General features: G+C 52.4%; 2 protein-coding genes across 2 annotated transcripts in view; one reads left to right on the top strand and one right to left on the bottom strand.

The window, feature by feature from the left end:
• Positions 1 to 357: 357 nt before the first annotated feature.
• LOC122370174 (rho GTPase-activating protein 4-like) lies at positions 358 to 13,679 on the top strand. The gene is made up of 15 exons (XM_043345537.1): positions 358 to 564; positions 1,489 to 1,553; positions 2,247 to 2,329; positions 2,536 to 2,802; positions 3,662 to 3,883; positions 4,212 to 4,562; positions 4,978 to 5,253; positions 5,582 to 5,896; positions 6,129 to 6,300; positions 6,584 to 6,689; positions 7,047 to 7,351; positions 7,767 to 7,817; positions 8,068 to 8,248; positions 8,603 to 8,843; positions 11,167 to 13,679. Exons 2-15 carry the CDS (start codon positions 1,496 to 1,498, stop codon positions 12,031 to 12,033), a joined length of 3,495 nt encoding a protein of 1,164 aa, XP_043201472.1. The 5' UTR covers positions 358 to 564; positions 1,489 to 1,495; the 3' UTR covers positions 12,034 to 13,679.
• LOC122370175 (4-hydroxyphenylpyruvate dioxygenase-like protein) overlaps positions 12,233 to 16,575 on the bottom strand; it is a 6,713-nt gene continuing 2,370 nt past the window's right edge. Inside the window, exons 5-7 of the mRNA XM_043345538.1 lie at positions 16,146 to 16,297; positions 15,268 to 15,386; positions 12,233 to 14,870 (exon numbers count right to left, since the gene is read on the bottom strand). Coding sequence (XP_043201473.1) covers positions 14,663 to 14,870; positions 15,268 to 15,386; positions 16,146 to 16,297 — 479 coding nt within the window. The 3' untranslated portion in view covers positions 12,233 to 14,662. The remainder of the gene's footprint in view (positions 14,871 to 15,267; positions 15,387 to 16,145; positions 16,298 to 16,575) is intronic.

Here is a 16,575-nt window from a genome sequence, read left to right as displayed (position 1 = left end):
TGTATCAACAGCGTCACAAATGTCCACTCGGACCAAATATATACTAATACCTTCAGCTTAAGCCAACGTAAGGAAATCAGATTTTGCTTCTCTATGCTGTACAGCTAGAAAAAAAAATCCTGATAAAAATGTGGAACTTTCTTTGTTAGAAATAAATTGTATATTTTGGGTAGGAACTGTGGGATGGGCATGGAAGCAAAATGACCCCAGTAGTTGGCATGCAGTAAAGCTCCAATAAACAAACAGATGTGGAGGGGCAAATGCTTAAACTGTTCCCCCTTGGAACTTAAACTTCCAGTATTTTTTGGTAGTTTTTACCCAAAGAATGGATGTGAATTTAAAAGATTTTACTTCCAGAGACCTGTGGAGCTGGACCATTATGGCTCAGTTTAGAGGCTAGGGACGAACAACAGCAAATGAGTTATCACACTCACTTTCACATTTCAGTAGAGTACCTATCTCTCGATTGTTTTTTGAAATGCTCAAGTCTCTGTTGAAGCCAGAAGATTTATTTTTGTCATACTAGTAAACTGATTGGCAGTCTTTGTTCTGTGCTGTTAAATGGTGAGTACCTACCAACTTAGTACCTGCATACCTATGCCAATAAGCAGTCTTTTCTCCATCCCCTAAATCCAGCCTTCAACCATATGCCAGACTGTTGTACAGAAGCTTGCATAGTTAACCCCCTAGTCTAGCATTTACAAAATATTGCTTGTAAAAAGTTTATTCTTAGCAATGAATTCCTGGATTACCCAGCGGTCATCCAGCCAGCAAGCTACCTATCAAAATTAATGGGAATGGGCATTGACTAGACCCAAGATTACTGGATCCCTTATGTATGTAATATGTATGGTAGTTGGCCTGATAGCCTTGATTTAGTGCCTAATGCCTATGCAGCCTCTATTTCTTAGGGGAAAAAAGGAATGATTTGATGTCCCTAGTCTAGTCCCACTAGAATAAGTATTTTAGTGTCATATATCAGTATCAATTAGTTCTATGAAGTTGTACGAGGCAGGTGGACATGTTTTACTTTCAGCAATGTAGAATTCTTAACCTGATAAAATACAGCTATTGTTCACACAGTGCACAGCACAGCAGCTCCAGCACACTAGTTGCTAGTCCTGCTATGATGCACATTAACAAACAATGCATGTACTTCTTCAACTATTGTGAAGACCTTTGGATGCTTTATTTTCTGCTATCTTTATTAATTTTTGCCCTAAATTTTACACCTGACACCAATGGGGCCATTAAGGTGTGCAACTCTTGCATGTAGGTGGTAATGTGTAATGGGTACATGGTTATGACACTGCAATACACTGCAGAGGCTCTACCAGTCACCAATGCTGCGGTATATGCTGGATATAGTGTCCCTGGCAATGATGACAATTTTGAATGTCTAGAACACTTGTTCCTATTCAGAAGTGATGTGTCTTGCCAACAAAGGAATGCAAATGTTTTGTTGATGACGTGTGCACCTTTTCTCAGGTCAAACATGTCTTCAGAAAAGAGATCATCCAAGAAGGAATCTGGCTTTGAAGGCATCATCAAAGGTATGTGCTCTCAGCTGACCTGACCTAACTTCAGGTGACCCATGTAAAAACAGATGTATTGTCATTTGTCATAGGAACTGAAGAGTTTTTCCCCTCTGAAAGCCTTCCCTCCATGAAAGGAACCCAGATGCAGCTGAGAACATTGCAAAATCTCAACACTTTTGTACAGGGAATAGGACGGTGGGGCCCATGAATGATAATTGACATTGATGTCATATCTCGATCATCGAACCTGAAAATGAAGCTAGTACTAAAAGATTCAGTTTGCACTTTGAATGCTAGGTTTGGCAGGATGTATTTTGGTTCCCCATCTCTTGTGTGTCCCGATCGCTCACCAAAAACCGGCTAGGAACGGGCACTACTGCATTCGGTGGTCGGTTGTGGAGGTTAAAATGAACCTTGGATAATTATGCTGTTTGAAAAGTTGTGTGTGCGCTCCCGTGCTTGTCGCGGGCGTGTCTTAGAGGATAGAAAATTGCTGAACACGGACATCGATTTGTGCCTGGAATTTGCTGGTAAAATGGAGATCAAAGTCGAATTTTTGTTGGGCAGTGTTTTGCAGTTCCAGAACGTGTCTCACCAGCCTCAGTCGTGATGCTTCTGTAGACATACATGCCTTGCTGAACTGTCCGCCTGGCCTGTCGACCTTACATGCCCTACTAGTACTGACGTGTCGCGCTGGCCTGTTGGCAGACCTGAAGCAGCAGCTGGCGGAGCAGTTGCGCTGCCTGGACAGTCGGGCTGACACGCAGGCTGCCGTCCTCTTGGAGCTGCAGGTACGACAACATGAAATGTGACACGGACAATAATGGGTTTTGGGCAGCATCATGGAATGTAGATGGCTAGGGCGCTCATACACCGTCCTAACTGTCGTGTTCCTGACAAGTGACAAGCCACATATTATCCTCCCGTGTTACCTACCGTGCCCGCCTCTCAGCTCGACAGGAGTTATCGACCGTCCCCCGTTGGCTTTGTTCGACAGGAATTTTACCGGCGGCGCGCCGACGTGGAGCAGGACTACAGCCGCGGCCTGGACAAGCTGCACCGCTCGCTGACGCAGCGTCACAAGGAGCTGAAGACCAAGCGGGAGCAGGCGTCGCTGCTGTCCTCCCACGGCTGCTGGCAGCAGCTGCAGCAGCAGACGCAGCTGGAGGCGCGGCAGCGCGCCACCCTGGCCGACATCTACGGTACGGTGCTGCCGCAGAAACTGGCCCGGCTCGGCGACGACCTGCAGCGCGCCCACAGACGGGTACGTGAGAGGGTGAAGGGGCGGGTGGCCGGTGGGAGGGGAGGGGGACGTCCTGTGCTGGAATGGGCAGCTGATGTTGTATCGTGCGATATGCTTGCGGTCCATTCCACGGCCAGACGGTCGGCTGGACTACTGGCTGCATCTAAACGGCCAAGGCTTATAGCTCTGTTGGTAGAGCATCGTACACTGTCCTGGTGGCTCGTGTATCGAGTGCGGGTTCCGAGTCGCTCCGGTGCTCGATACATGAGACTCCTGACATGAGACTGACACGATACTCCTGGCGATGGTCTGCCGGTTGGTGGGAGCAGCCGCAGCCAGTTAAAGTCGGATAAGGTGAACGATCCTGTCCGGCTTTGATTGGTACGCTAAATTTTGACTTCCGAATTTCTCGATTACCTACCCGGAATTTCCTGATCGGATAGTTGTGGGGGTCTGTGCTCGAGCAACAAGCTCTGCATAGCTGCGGCCCTGTCAATCCGTTTATTCAAACATTCGAACAAAATTAATATAAAAAAATGGATTTACGAGGCATGGATTTACCGCCTGGTCAGCCGCTGCTGGGATGGCTGTACCCCGCAGGGCTATCAGACAGTGTTTGGATGGCCGTGTCTTGCGGTCGACCAACCCCGGATGCAGAGTAATCCCGTCTCGGGGTATGCTGCTGTATAACGGGACCCGTACTGGGGTGTGTCGAATCATGTTAGGATTGTCAATCGCGCTGTGCGGCTCGCCTTCTAGGTACCAGGAACGGCGAGTGCTGTAACTTCTCGTGATCGTCTATGTGTCGTGCTATAGAACTTGTTTACATTGCGCGGTAAGGCTCTGTGTATCGCTGATTGCGGCTGTTTCTCATCGCCAGTGCCGTCAGATATGCACCGAATCACATGAGGAGATACTGAAGCTCATCAATGAGCTGCAGGAGTCGACCAAGACGTACAACACGTACTACGCCCTGTTCAGCGCGGCCGAGGCCAAGCTGCAGTACGTGGTCAACCAGAAGGCCAAGCTGGAGGTGAACCTGCCGGAGGACAAGCTGGACAAGTCGCGGAAGTTCCGACTCGTCGAGAAGGAGATCGTTAAGGTGAGAGGAATGGTGACGCGATTGTAACGACATCTTGTTACCTAAGGTATATGTTTTGAAGAACTCGAACCAAGCTAGTACTTCATCAAGTTTTTTTTCCTCGATTGCATTGAGGCTTTCAAATTATTCAGCTTTATTCGGCGTTCGGTGAAAGTCGCTGCTTAAAAAAGCTAGACGTGCTGAAAAAAAAAAATTATAAAAGTTCTTTCCACTGTCCGTTGTGTTGGGTATTTGTCGAGTGTCTGACTACCCAGCAACCCTCATCACACACCACACTCCATAGCTCGATTAGCAGTCACTAACCTCCGCCCCCGTCTCTACCATCCAGCGTCGGAACAAGTATCAGGACACTCGCCTCCAGGCGCTGCGCGCGCGCAACGACTTCCTCCTCTGCCTGGAGGCGGCCAACGCCACCATGCAGCGCTTCTTCGTGGAGGACCTGCCGGACACGCTGGACTGTGCCGACGCCGGGGTGCACGCCACGCTAGGCCGCGCGCTGCTGATGGCCTGTGACGCCCAGGAGGGTGTACTAGCCGGCGAGAGACAGGCCGTGGACGACCTGCGGCGCGCGGTGTCCCAGCTGGACGCGCGGCTCGACAGGCAGAGGTTCATGGAGGCCAACAACGCGCCGTTCATGCTGCCCAAGAAGTTCGAGTTCATCCCGTATAAGGGCGATATTGTGAGTGATGGGGAAGGCAGGTGATGGGCCGGGGAGGGTGGGACTGGGCTGACTGCTGAGGATAATCGGTTGTGCGGGAAAGAGGTTACTTGGGGCAGGAGATATTTTAACGCCTATTGCTTTTCGTTATCGATATCCTTGCCAACAATGCAATAAGCTTACTATTTTTCTTTTCGCATTGTTTGGATGTTGCAATGCGACGTGTAGCTTACAACGTGGGCGAGTTTTTACTTGGGCGCCGATGACCACTTGACTGTAGTCTGGGCTCCCACAAACCCCAATTCATCATCATCATCATCACCGCCATCATCATCGATTTTTTTCTGTCTCGGACCTGATTGCTAGCTGCCGGCCGCCAGCCTTCCCCCTTCATTCTCCCCGCTCTCACTCCACCCACCCACGTTCCCGCGTTCAGATGTCTCGCTACGACGTGGACCCGGCGATCCTGGAGGAGACCCGGTCTCGGTACGACGCGCTCTGCGGCCGCATCGAGACGCTGAAGACGGCGACGGCCGAGCAGTGGAAGACGATGGAGACGGCCGAGCGCAGTCTGCTGGCGATGGCTGCCACGGCCGAGCTGGACTGTCGGGCGCAGTTCGCGGCCGGACGGGACCCGCCGCCCCGGCCCACCGAGACGGCGCTGGCCAAACAGAGGGGCGACCAGCTGGAGACTGCTCAGTTTTACGTCACGGTACGGCGAGGTGAACGGGGGGGGGGGGAGGAGAGTTCTGCGCTACGGTATGGCTGAGGAAGGGAGTAAGGGGTCGACGTCCTGCTCCTGATTGAGGAGGTTTTTTTGTTACAACACAGCTGCACCCGTGGGGAAGTTATGTCTCGGAAGGGCTGGGCGGACGTAGAAGTTTTGTGCCATGGTTAGGGCGGACGGAGGCCTTGTTCGCAGCTTCTTTGGTAGGATATTTCTCTTTGGATTAATTAGTGCTGCTACAAACCCCTCGTGCCATTCTATTCAGTGTATCTCAGTTTTTAACGCGCCTGTGTCGTCCGTCGGCTCCCCGCAGAAGTTTGCCGAGCTGGTGTCCGACTCTCGCCTGCTGGCCAGACTGCAGGTGAAGCGCGAGTTACTCCGTTCGGGTCTGTCGGAGCACGCGCCGGAGCTGGAGCGGCCGGCGCGGCCCGTGTGCGCCCCCCGGCCGCGCCGACCGCGACTGGGCCGACCGCCCACCGACGGCCAGCCGAGACTGTTCGGCGGCAGTCTGGAGGAGTATGTGGAGCTCAGCGGACAGGAGATTCCGCTCATAGTGCGCTCCTGTGTTCGCGTCATCAACCTGTACGGACTGCACCACCAGGGAATATTCCGCGTCTCCGGGTCACAGGTAGGAAGGCGCCGGCGGTAATATCTGAATGAAAAACTAGCCGAGAGACAGAGTGTGGCGTTTTACCGTTACGAGCGATGGTTTCACACTTGCTCGAACTGGTATTAGTATATTCATTCACCTAGTGTTATGCAAATGTGGATATTCGAGCAACTGCGCTCAGTACTCGCGGCCTTTTTTTACTCAATAATCCATTGATTGTTTCCATGCTCCTTTCCCGATTGCCCCTTAGGTGGAGATAAACAGTTTCCGGGACAGTTTCGAGCGCGGCGAGGACCCACTGGCCGACGTTTCTGACGCGTCTGACATCAACTCGGCGGCCGGAGTGCTCAAACTGTACCTCAGGGAGCTCCGGGAGCCCATCTTCCCCACGCCCTACTTCGACCAGTTTATGGAGATCGCACGTGAGTTGAGATATTGAAGGACGGACATTTGAGCAGTGAGATGTAGAGGTGTGGCTGGCTTTATCAAATTCCGTTTGAAGCGCTTCAAAACCCTCCGACTCTTGGCAGTCACTGGGAAAACTGGTTTCTTTGCGGTTGATAGGCTGCTGTCCTGGCCATGTGTCATTCCAAGGAGCCGTGATACCGTGATACCGAGACTGACCTTATGCAGTTCTAAATAATCGTCGTCTGTAACTGTCTGTCACCCCTGTAACCCCCTGACCTGTATGTTACCATGTTTCAGAGCTATCTGACCCGGAGGAGCGGACGGCGCGGCTCCGCGAGGTCATCTCCACCCTGCCACACTCGGTGCAGCTGGTGATGCGCTACCTGTTCGCCTTCCTCAGCCAGTAAGTGGTCGGATACGATGCCTGAATCTGACAGTGGGTGGCCCTGCTGTTTCCCAACTGCCGAGACTACACGGCAGGCTGAGCCAATTACTGATTTATCGTCATCGAATGTCCCAATAGTAGTTTCTCATGCTTAGGACCTCAGCTCCTAAGGGATTGATTGTGCTTCCATAATTTTACTCATGATCATGGTCATCAATATCATGATCGCTTAAGCTCATGATCTTGTCATCATCGTTCTTATGATGCCATTCTTTCCTCCTTGCTGTGTTTTCCCTGAGCTACACGCAGTGCATGTTTCATTGGCGCGGTTTCCTTAGCTCGCTCTGTTACCAACCCCCGTGTCTCCGCCCGCAGTCTGTCCGAATTCAGCGACGAGAACATGATGGAGCCCTACAACTTAGCCATCTGCTTCGGGCCCACGCTGCTGCCGATCCCCGAGAGTAAGGATCAGGTGCAGTACCAGAACCTGGTGAACGAGCTGATGAAGCACATCATCCTTTGTCACGAGGAGATCTTCCCTCACGACGGCGGACCGGTGTACGAGAAGTACATCAGTCGGCAGAACCACCAGACGGAGGAGATTGGCGAGGCGCCCTCAGAGGTGTCCGGGGGAGCCGGAGACGGCGGCGACGGCGAGCCGGACGCCCAGTCGGAGGACGGTGAGAGAGCACGCGGCACGGGCCGGAGGAGGCTGTTGTTACTATTGTTGCTGTGTTTTCCCTTCTTCTGCGGTCTGATCGAAGCCGGGTGTAGTCAGGCAGGCTCTTGATAGGCGGTTCGGGGACCGGGCTTGGACCGGGCTAGGACTAGGACGCACGGTGGATATGCCTGACCCGTTGACTAGCATACGAAAAAGGTGGTTTGTGTTTTGCCCGCAGATCGTTATGATATGCACTGTGCAGGACATTTCCTCTTGTAGTGGTGTGATCTTTTTTCATGCCGATATGCTTTTGTTCTAATATTTCATATTTGTATAAACGATTCTGGTTTGGTTTATGGTGTCATATAGAGTTTTGTCTTTGATTTTGTTTTTGTTTTCATTTTATTTTGTTTATGTTTTTTGTTTTCTTTCAGATGTTGTTCTCAGGGCAACGGAAAAAGATCTTAGCATGCGCATTTTCGGAAGTAAGTATATCTTCGTCCTGTGTACAGTGGAGTACGCAAGTACCAAACAACAAATCACTTCTTCGCACTCGTCGCTCGTGGGATGATATGCACATCATTACTGTTATTATGTTCGTTTTATTCCGCGTTTTAATACAGGGCACCAATTCATAGGGCTTTCATATGCATCGTTTTTTCCCCTTTAATTGAATTACGGCTTACCAGCCCCTCAAGACCACAACTGACCCGTCCCTCTCTCCTCCTTCCTCAGAGTGCGAGCAGCTGGAGGCGGTGGCTCAGTACGACTTCACGGCCCGCTCGGCGCGCGAGCTCAGCTTCCGCTGCGGGGACGTGCTCACACTGTACCGTCAGGTGTCCCCCGACTGGTGGAAGGGGCACTTCCGAGGCCGAGACGGACTCGTGCCCGATAAATACATCATGCTGAAAATCAGGTCAGTGTACGGCCGGTGACAGGTTGTGAAGTGGTTGCTAGGCGTGGGATTGGATGCCACTCGAAATTTTATAGATACGTCGGTTATAATTTATGTTTGGCTGCTGATTCATTATATGGCCTGCTGCGTGATAATTGTGCCAATATTGAAATTAGTGACCTTTGATATTCATCTTTATCCTTCACTATCCTCTCCCCACATCTCTTCTCATCCTGCCTCTCCCTGTTTCTCTCCCACACTTTCTCCTTTCCAATCTTCCCTTTCCCTTCCCCTCCTTTCCCTCACCGTACTAACTGCACCACCGGCACCCTATGAACCGCTGTTTGTGTACGCTTTGCCTTGTTCCCTTTACAGAGACGAGGAGCGCACCAGTCTGCTGGAGCCCAGTCCCGGCCACCGTGTCACCGTCACTGTGGTCACCGGCCCGGCGCCGGCCTCGTCCACATCCACCCTGTCCACACGATCCACCGCGTCAGTGGGGTACGACTCGGTCCCGTCCACCAGCGAGCCGGCCGTCCACGAGCAGCAGCTGTACGACCAGCAGCATCAGCAGCAGCAGCTTCAGCAGCAGGAGAGAGCAGCGCCGCCACCCGAGGTACCGCCCGCACCCCCGTAGTCTGCTCTGCCTGCTCTGCCGAGATTTCCCAATTAGAGTGATGCAGAGCACTCTGCCGCCCCTCTGCTCGAGGTCCCCCTTCGGTGGAGTGGTTTCAAGTGCTTCACCACCGCTCGCAGACTGCATGTGCATGGTGTAGCTGTAGTAAGGGATTTAGCTGTGCCTGCTCGGTGGGTGCGACGAGTAGCATGAAGTGGGCGGAGGGGACTGGTATGAGCTTTGAGCCGCGCACCCCACAGGTAGCTGATAGTGCTGTGAACGGGCATGCGGGGCGGACTGGTTTCGGCATGGCGGTGTTGAGCGGATAGGGTGACTTGCAAGGACCGGGGAGTCAGCGCCTAGCGCTGTCGGAAGCGTCAGAACACTAGCAGTCAGACTGCATAGCTGATATAGAACTGCCATTCTGGGACCATTTAGCCGCGGTTGTGGAGCTAATATTATGGGACCATATAGTTGTGGCTGACGTACACAGGGTCGTGCGAGCTGCTTTTTATCATCAGCATCACGATGTTTGATGCTCTAAAATACGTATTTTCGAGGTTTGAAGTGGATATTTATGTTTTCAAAGGCTTATTGGTTGTTAGAGTGTCAATAATTGCTCTGTTTCAACACAGCATTGAACACGTTTGAGCTTAATTCGATTCAATCAGACGGAGAGTGCATAATTTTATTGTATAGCATGTGTGGCATTCACAGTAAGAACACGGCCTCTAGATTGGTAGGCAATTTTTTCTGTTCCTCATATTGACATGTTCTGTCAATACCTTGATATTTCATACAATGCTGCAGCCTTTCATGTCATATTGCCTAGGCTTGCCTTTGCCTTTTAGCTTGGTTTTGGCAGTTAATTACTGTGCAATCTTCGGTGCAAGTAGGCATCTGTTCGATTTATATCGAGGCAATATTTAGCTTAATGAGTGATGGGTGCAATACTGGAAAGACAGGGTTTGCATGAGCCATTTTTTACTTTGCATTTTGTTCGCGAGCATACCGATGTTTTGGATTGGGTTGCATAGATCGATCTATGCAATCTTGGGTTGCATTAATGTATATGACACTGCCTGTGGTTTTATTTTGCTGTAATCGTTTCTTAGCATGCTATTGACGTGACGCTTCATATTTTATAGCGTTTTTTGTTCTTATTTTTGCACTGTTTAATCGTACATAACCTCCATAAGGTGTATCGGATGTACTGCCTGCTTACCCTAAGGCTGTGAATGGCGTATGGTTTCCTGGTCTCGGATATCTGGGCTAGTGGTGTGGCAGATTCGCTGTGTTACCCTACGCCGTAGCAGTTAGTAGCCTGCCGCGTACGTGCGTCGGTCTTAGCCCCGCTTATACTGGATTGGGTCAGATGCAGGTGGTTCATGTATCGTGCTGCTGTAAACGAACGGGGATTCGCAACATTGCTGCTCCATATTGCCATGATTTATTCAGTCGGAAGACAAATAGATATTCACACCGAAAGGTCGCATTGTGTGTAACGGGTAATTCATGTGATGCAGGGTTATTCTCGGGACGATATTAACGAACGGTTACTATCACGCTATGTTTGTGGTAAAAAACGACTGTTTTATCGTTCATGTCAATTGTCATGGTGCCCCGGCTTATAAATGAACGAAAATTATGAAATCCTAACTCACCTAACCCAGGATGCATTTGCCGTTCGCACGGAGAGGTGTATGCAAACTGCTGCCATCTTGAGAAAGGGACAAATCCTTAACTTCTCACAACTGCTCATCTGACCCGACATGTATGAAGTATGAACGACTGAGTGAAAATGCGACTTGCCAAAAGTAGTAACAGAAAAATATCAGTTAAAGTTAACTGCCAAAACATTTGCATTATGCCTATGCTGGACTTTGACTGATTCATCTTTGTCTTGCTTGTTTCTTAATAAACGGACTGTATCTAGACGGAAATTTTTACCGTTCTCTTTCAAACCGAGGATACATTGCCAGTCTCGAGTGGCTGAGATTGTACTTGGTTTGCCAATTGATTCTGTTTCGCCTCAATAAAATTAGCCTAAATAAAAAGTGATGTAATGTAATAACCAGCCAGACTAACTGAGATAATGGGTCATTGGGTCGTGATTTGTCTCAGCATGTATTCGTCGGTCTGCCTTCTCTTTTAAGATTTAAACTGCTCCCCCTGCTGAACGTCTCTTCCTGTCCTGCCCTTCCTACCTAACCCCACCTCCCACTAATGCCACCATGACTGTCTCTCCGGTCCACTGTCCGTCCCGTTCAGCCTGCGTTGCCTGCGCTCGGTGGTGGCACTAACCCTCGACTGGGACCTGCAGAGACCGGAGTCGGCTGGCAGCGGCGGCGGCTGGGTGCCCGACCGGTGCGCCACCCTGCCGCGCGGCGGGCGGCCCACGCCGGCCCCGCGCGCTTCCTCCCTCTCCACACTGCACCAGCCGACGGCGGGCGTCACCGCGGTCCGAGTTAGCGTCCCCGCTGACCGCGAGGAGGTGGACTCTGAGACGGAGCGGCTGGAGCGCGCCATCAGAGAGATGGCTATGGTGTCGGAGCGGCTCCGGGCCGGTCAGCTGTCTCCTGAGGATGAGCCGGCGGAGGACAGCGACCCGCCGCCGCCGGCGCCGGCCAGTGCGCGCGCGGCGCCACGCCGACCGCCGGTGGCCGCTGTACGGCAGGAGCCGGAGTGTTCCCCGCCGACCAGCGGCAGCGTGCTGTCTCGGCGAGCGCTGTGGGAGACGCGCGCGGCGGCTGCCGCCGAGCCGGCCGGCCGGCTGGCGCTGAAACACACGCCGGATCTGGTGCTGGACCTGCCGGCGGAGTGGCACCGGCTGCAGCGCACCTCGAGCGGCTCGTCGGAGGAGGGCGCCGCCCCCGCCCCCGCCCCCGCCCCGACCCCGGCTCCCGCCGCGGCCCCGTCCACGGCTGCCGAGACGTTCGCCCGTCAGGACCAGTGCACGGTTCGCCGCGGCGGCCGGCCGGTGCCGGTGCGGCCCGGCCCCGTGGTGCGTCCCCTGCCGGGCGGAGCGGGCAGTGACGTGGCCGCTGCTCGGCCCGTGGTGGCTGAACCGGCGCCGGCGGGCGATCAGCCGGCGCTGCTGCGACCTCAGGCCAAGGTGAAGCCGCAGCCAGCCCGCAAGCCGAGCCCGAAGCACCGCCCGGCGGCTGCCAAACCTCTACCGGAAGAGTGAGAGCATCGGTGGACGGGGTCCATCATAGCACAGTAGCCAACCGCCCAGCGGACGGGACCAGTACATACGACAGCGGTCAGCCGGCCAGCGGGTGGGGTCCGCCCGGCCGACGGAGCCAGTAAGTATCACGGCAGGCAGACAACCGCTGAGGTCCGTCACAGGCCCGCTTGGGACAGCGCAGCAGATGTGTCGGGTCTGAGTTCAGGATGAAAGCCAAATGTTGCTATCTAGGTTGAGTCTTGCCAATTAGCGAATTCCAGTGGAAACTGTTTTAGAATAGAAAGTTGGATCTAGGTATATGAAAGATGATGCGTTGTTACCACCACGTTGTGGCTAATTGTTGATAGATGACTGTCTTTCATTTGCATTTCAAGTGCATTACTAAGACATCTATCAGATACGGTGCAACTTTGGGTAGTTTTGATGCTCTAGGAAAGATTGTGCACATGTGCACAAGTATGTGTAGTTTTAAAAGACCAAATTGAGCCAATACCCACTCTACGTGAATCTCTTTCGAACTTGTCAATGGAGTTCTGCTCTTAACTTGTTGAAGACTGAATGATGGCATGTGGTCTGCTGGGCGCTTCCTGTGGCAGATGATGTGGCAGATTCTTTTAATGGTTTCGCAATTTGGCAGCTGGCAGCTTGGGTGCTCGTTGACAGCTTGGGCGCTCGTTGGACCTGGTCAAGCCTCCAGTTTGCAGTGCGTAACGTTTCTAAGTTACCTACGTGAGTTTGGTTTTCTGAATAGGTTCAAAGTTACACAACAAAATAATCTGCGGACCTAAAGCAGGCATCATTTACTAGTAATATTAGCAATCTCATATGCCTCCATAACCTTTAACGCTGCAGCTTCGGGACCGCTGGGCACTGAGCGTTCCCATTGTAGCCCAATAGGGTATCGGACAGGGCGCTCTTCTTTCGTTTCTCGTCTGCTCAGAGCGATGGGTTTGTGTGTGTGTGTGTATTGAAACAGGTGCTACTAGATACGAAGGCACCGGACCAGATGCGTTGTTGGTTAATCGACGTCGCACTCAGTAGTTGTGGTAGATGCTCGGGTTAGGTGGTCGAGCCAGGGACAGCGTCGTGACACGAATTCGATGGACGCGGAAAGCCCGAAGCTTCCGATGGTTGATGGCATGTTGACTGTTGCCGCGTTTGGAGCGTTTTGTCGGACCAATCAGTTAGTTCATGTGTTAGGTGTGTCTGGAGGCATTTATCGCGTTGATGTGGACATTGTTAACCTATCCGCAGTGACGACGTGTTTAATTGTAACAGCTTCGTACTATACCAGCTGAGATATTAACGCTTGAACGGGCCGCCGTGGGCCCAACATACTCCCATAGTTAATGTTAGGCGGGCTGCCCCAGTGTGGTTCAGACCCCATTCGGACATTACTCGTGAGTGTTAGTGAGATATGGGCAGCTAGCCCCCGAGAATCTCTATAGGCGCGTTTGGAGTTTGTGTATATATGTTGGTGTTCGAATTTGTACGAATGGGCACGAGCTGATGTCCCGTGTTACTGTTAACGAGGCGAGTTGAGTTAGAGAGCTACAGCTATAGATCGCAACAAACCTGTGATTTTAATAGTCGTTTATGTATACTCTTTGAGAATGTTTTCTCTACGTTAATAAACTGACAAACATATAAACATTTTTTAATTTTGTAAATCGGACCTCAGTAGCTTCAATTCTAAGCATAAGACTGAGCCAAGACCTTATATACCGCATAAGTCAATACTCTTGAGTCGTTTCTCGCCCGGGGTTCATTGACGAAATGAAAGCAGACGAAGCTGCAGGCTAACAGAATGAACAGGAACAGAAAACAGAACATCCCGACCCCAATAACAGTCCTCGACTGTAGGTGACTTAGCATCCCTTCTGCAGCAGGTAGGGCCAGGTACAAGTTGAGTTCCTTGCGTTGATGCGGTGGTGAGATAGCTCTGAACAAAGGATGGGTAACAACTATCGTTCATCTTCAAGCCGTTCAACATCGTTCAGCAAACGAACCATATCAAAACCATATTTATGTGTCAAACACACAGCTAGGACTGTCGACCGCCCTTTGGCTGCCTTGCCTCAACATACCGGCGTGCAAAGCTCATCACAATACATTCGTAACAAACGTAACTCAGTAGTTCCGAGTTGCCTTTTGCAACTTCACTTGAACTGACTACGCCCGACACACGTCTATAACACAGGGATGATGTGGGACTCCCATGGAGAAGCATCACTGGCAGGTCTGATGATCTGATGCGCGTGAAAGTAAGCGGGGTTGGGGAAGCGAGCGACGCCGGCCCCCTGGCTGTTCTTTGGAGCTGCACTTTGTGCCGGCTCACCGCTCCACACGAGGCCTCAGACCAAATACAGCTGTTGTCACAGCTTTGGGTGCAGGGGCCGCGGGCTAGGGAACGGAGCAAACACAGACCGTATCACACACGGCACTGCTCAGTTGGCGTGCCTGGCTTCGGCTGGCTGCTTCTTTGGTCTGTGGGTGCCCCGACACCAGCGGTTACTCCCACGGTAGCATCTTTACCCGTGTCGCTCGCGAACTCTGGTCTAAGTCCTGCGCTGCCTGCCGCGTCACGTCAGTAGACTAGCTCTGTCCCCACCAGGGTGCGGGGGTGGGGTCAGCCGGTCTCCGCCCTACGTCCGCAGTCCTCCTTCCCCTGCTCCCCAACGGCACTCCCTTGTCTCTGGCGCTGGTCTTCAATGATGGATCGGGCCAAAGCGGTGATGTTGCCCTGGCCGAAGCCGCGCGCGCCCCGCCGCTCCAACACCTCCATGAAGAAGGTGTCCTCCTCAAAGAGCGGCTCGCTGAAGATCTGCATCAGGTACCTGCAGGCAGAGGCCGACGGTGAAGGCGGTGCTTCAACGAGCAAGTAGGGAAATCGGAGACATGAGACTAGTATTACATTGACAGAAGTATTTCTGCCGGGACGTTTTTTTTTTTTTTGTAACGCGGGAGGCATTGGCGGGATGATAGAACAAGTATTTGAGATGCACGAAAGAAGATATAGCACTCTCGCCGGGCAAGCGCTTCAGCGTACAAAAAAAAAGAGTTAACACCCAGACCTCGCACCAATTCTTGCAAGTCGCGACCACCCTCCCGATAAGTTTCTAGCAGTGAGCGGACATGCTAATTGCTAAGTCAGCCTTCACTGCAATCACCCCCATGTAACTTGCTGAGGTCAGACAAGGGACCGGCCGAGGTCCCCGGTCGCCCGCCACTCGCCTGTCTCCGGTGTCAGTGTCGCTGTCGGCCTCCGAGTCGAGCAGCAGCCCGAGCTGTCGGAACCGACTCAGCTCCTCGCCGGTGATACCGGCCGCCGCGATCTCGGCACCCTTCCCCGTCTGGGGGGGGGGGAGGGGGAGGTCAAGACCGGAGAGGGACGGGATCAGACTGGGACAGTAAACAATAGTAGCGAGAAGTTCGCTCTTCATAGCACTTGACAGTGTAGAAAGGCTTGGTAGATGACAAGCTTCCTTAGACATAGATGGATTGTAGTGCGTAGGAAGTAGTTGTAGTTGCGAATCGACTCCATCAACATCACTAGGAGTTTGGACACACTGCTGATTCTAAATGTGCCGACTTTTGGTCATTTTCCACTTAAGTCTGTGTATGCCTATTGTCTGTGTCCCGTTTCACGCTCACTAACTACTGTTCTGTGGGTGGGCGGTTAAATGCACCATAACAACCGGCTACATGAGTGAACGTGGCATACCTTCGCTCTCCATCAGTGTTGCCGATAGTAGCTTTTCTATTACTCCCCTGAGAATAACCTCACCACACACTCCAGGCCTCCCTTCCCCGCCCGGTCTCCGTTACCTGAGTGTAGTAGGGGCTATTCCACACGGTCCCCCATTTACCTGCGTATAGCGGTAGCTCACTGGGCCCACTTACCCTAGTGTAGTAAGGACTATCCCATCGTCCCTCATTTACCTGAGTGTAGTAGGCGAGCGGCGGTCGTCGGAAGTTGACCCCCTTATCCTAGTGTAGTAAGGACTATCCCATCGTCCCTTATTTACCTGAGTGTAGTAGGCGGGCGGCGGTCGTCGGAAGTTGACCCCCTTATCCTAGTGTGGTAAGGACTATCCCACGGTCCCATTTACCTGAGTATAGTAGGCGGGCGGCGGTCGTCGGAAGTTGACGCCTCTGCTGGTCATACCGGCCACCCTAGACACGATATCGTCTGTGTGCAGACCGATGTGCTGCACCCCCGGGCTGCCGTGCTGCCGGTTAAACGTCTCCACGTGCGAGTCGTCTGGGCGCAGAGGGCAGAGGTCACAGGTCGGACCGTGAGAGGTCAGGGGCAGTTGGGTGGGAGGTCAGATCGAAAGGTCAGAGGTCAGAGCACTGACCGGTCTCCGGTCACAGTCCAATATCGGTGATGTAGTCTGTCTGACAAGCACTTCTCAATGTTTGAAATAAAGAAATTGATACTGTCGGGCACCAATTGAAGAAGGTGAACATATCCCTTTAAAAGAGGAGTTCTTGCCTTCTGGTCCCGTTACATAAGACACCCCGGCATGACTGGACCCA

Source organism: Amphibalanus amphitrite, unplaced genomic scaffold (genome assembly GCF_019059575.1).
Source record: "Amphibalanus amphitrite isolate SeventyFive unplaced genomic scaffold, NRLGWU_Aamphi_draft 001106F_arrow, whole genome shotgun sequence".
Lineage (NCBI taxonomy): Eukaryota > Metazoa > Arthropoda > Thecostraca > Balanomorpha > Balanidae > Amphibalanus > Amphibalanus amphitrite.
This window is presented reverse-complemented; position numbering and strand designations above follow the sequence as displayed.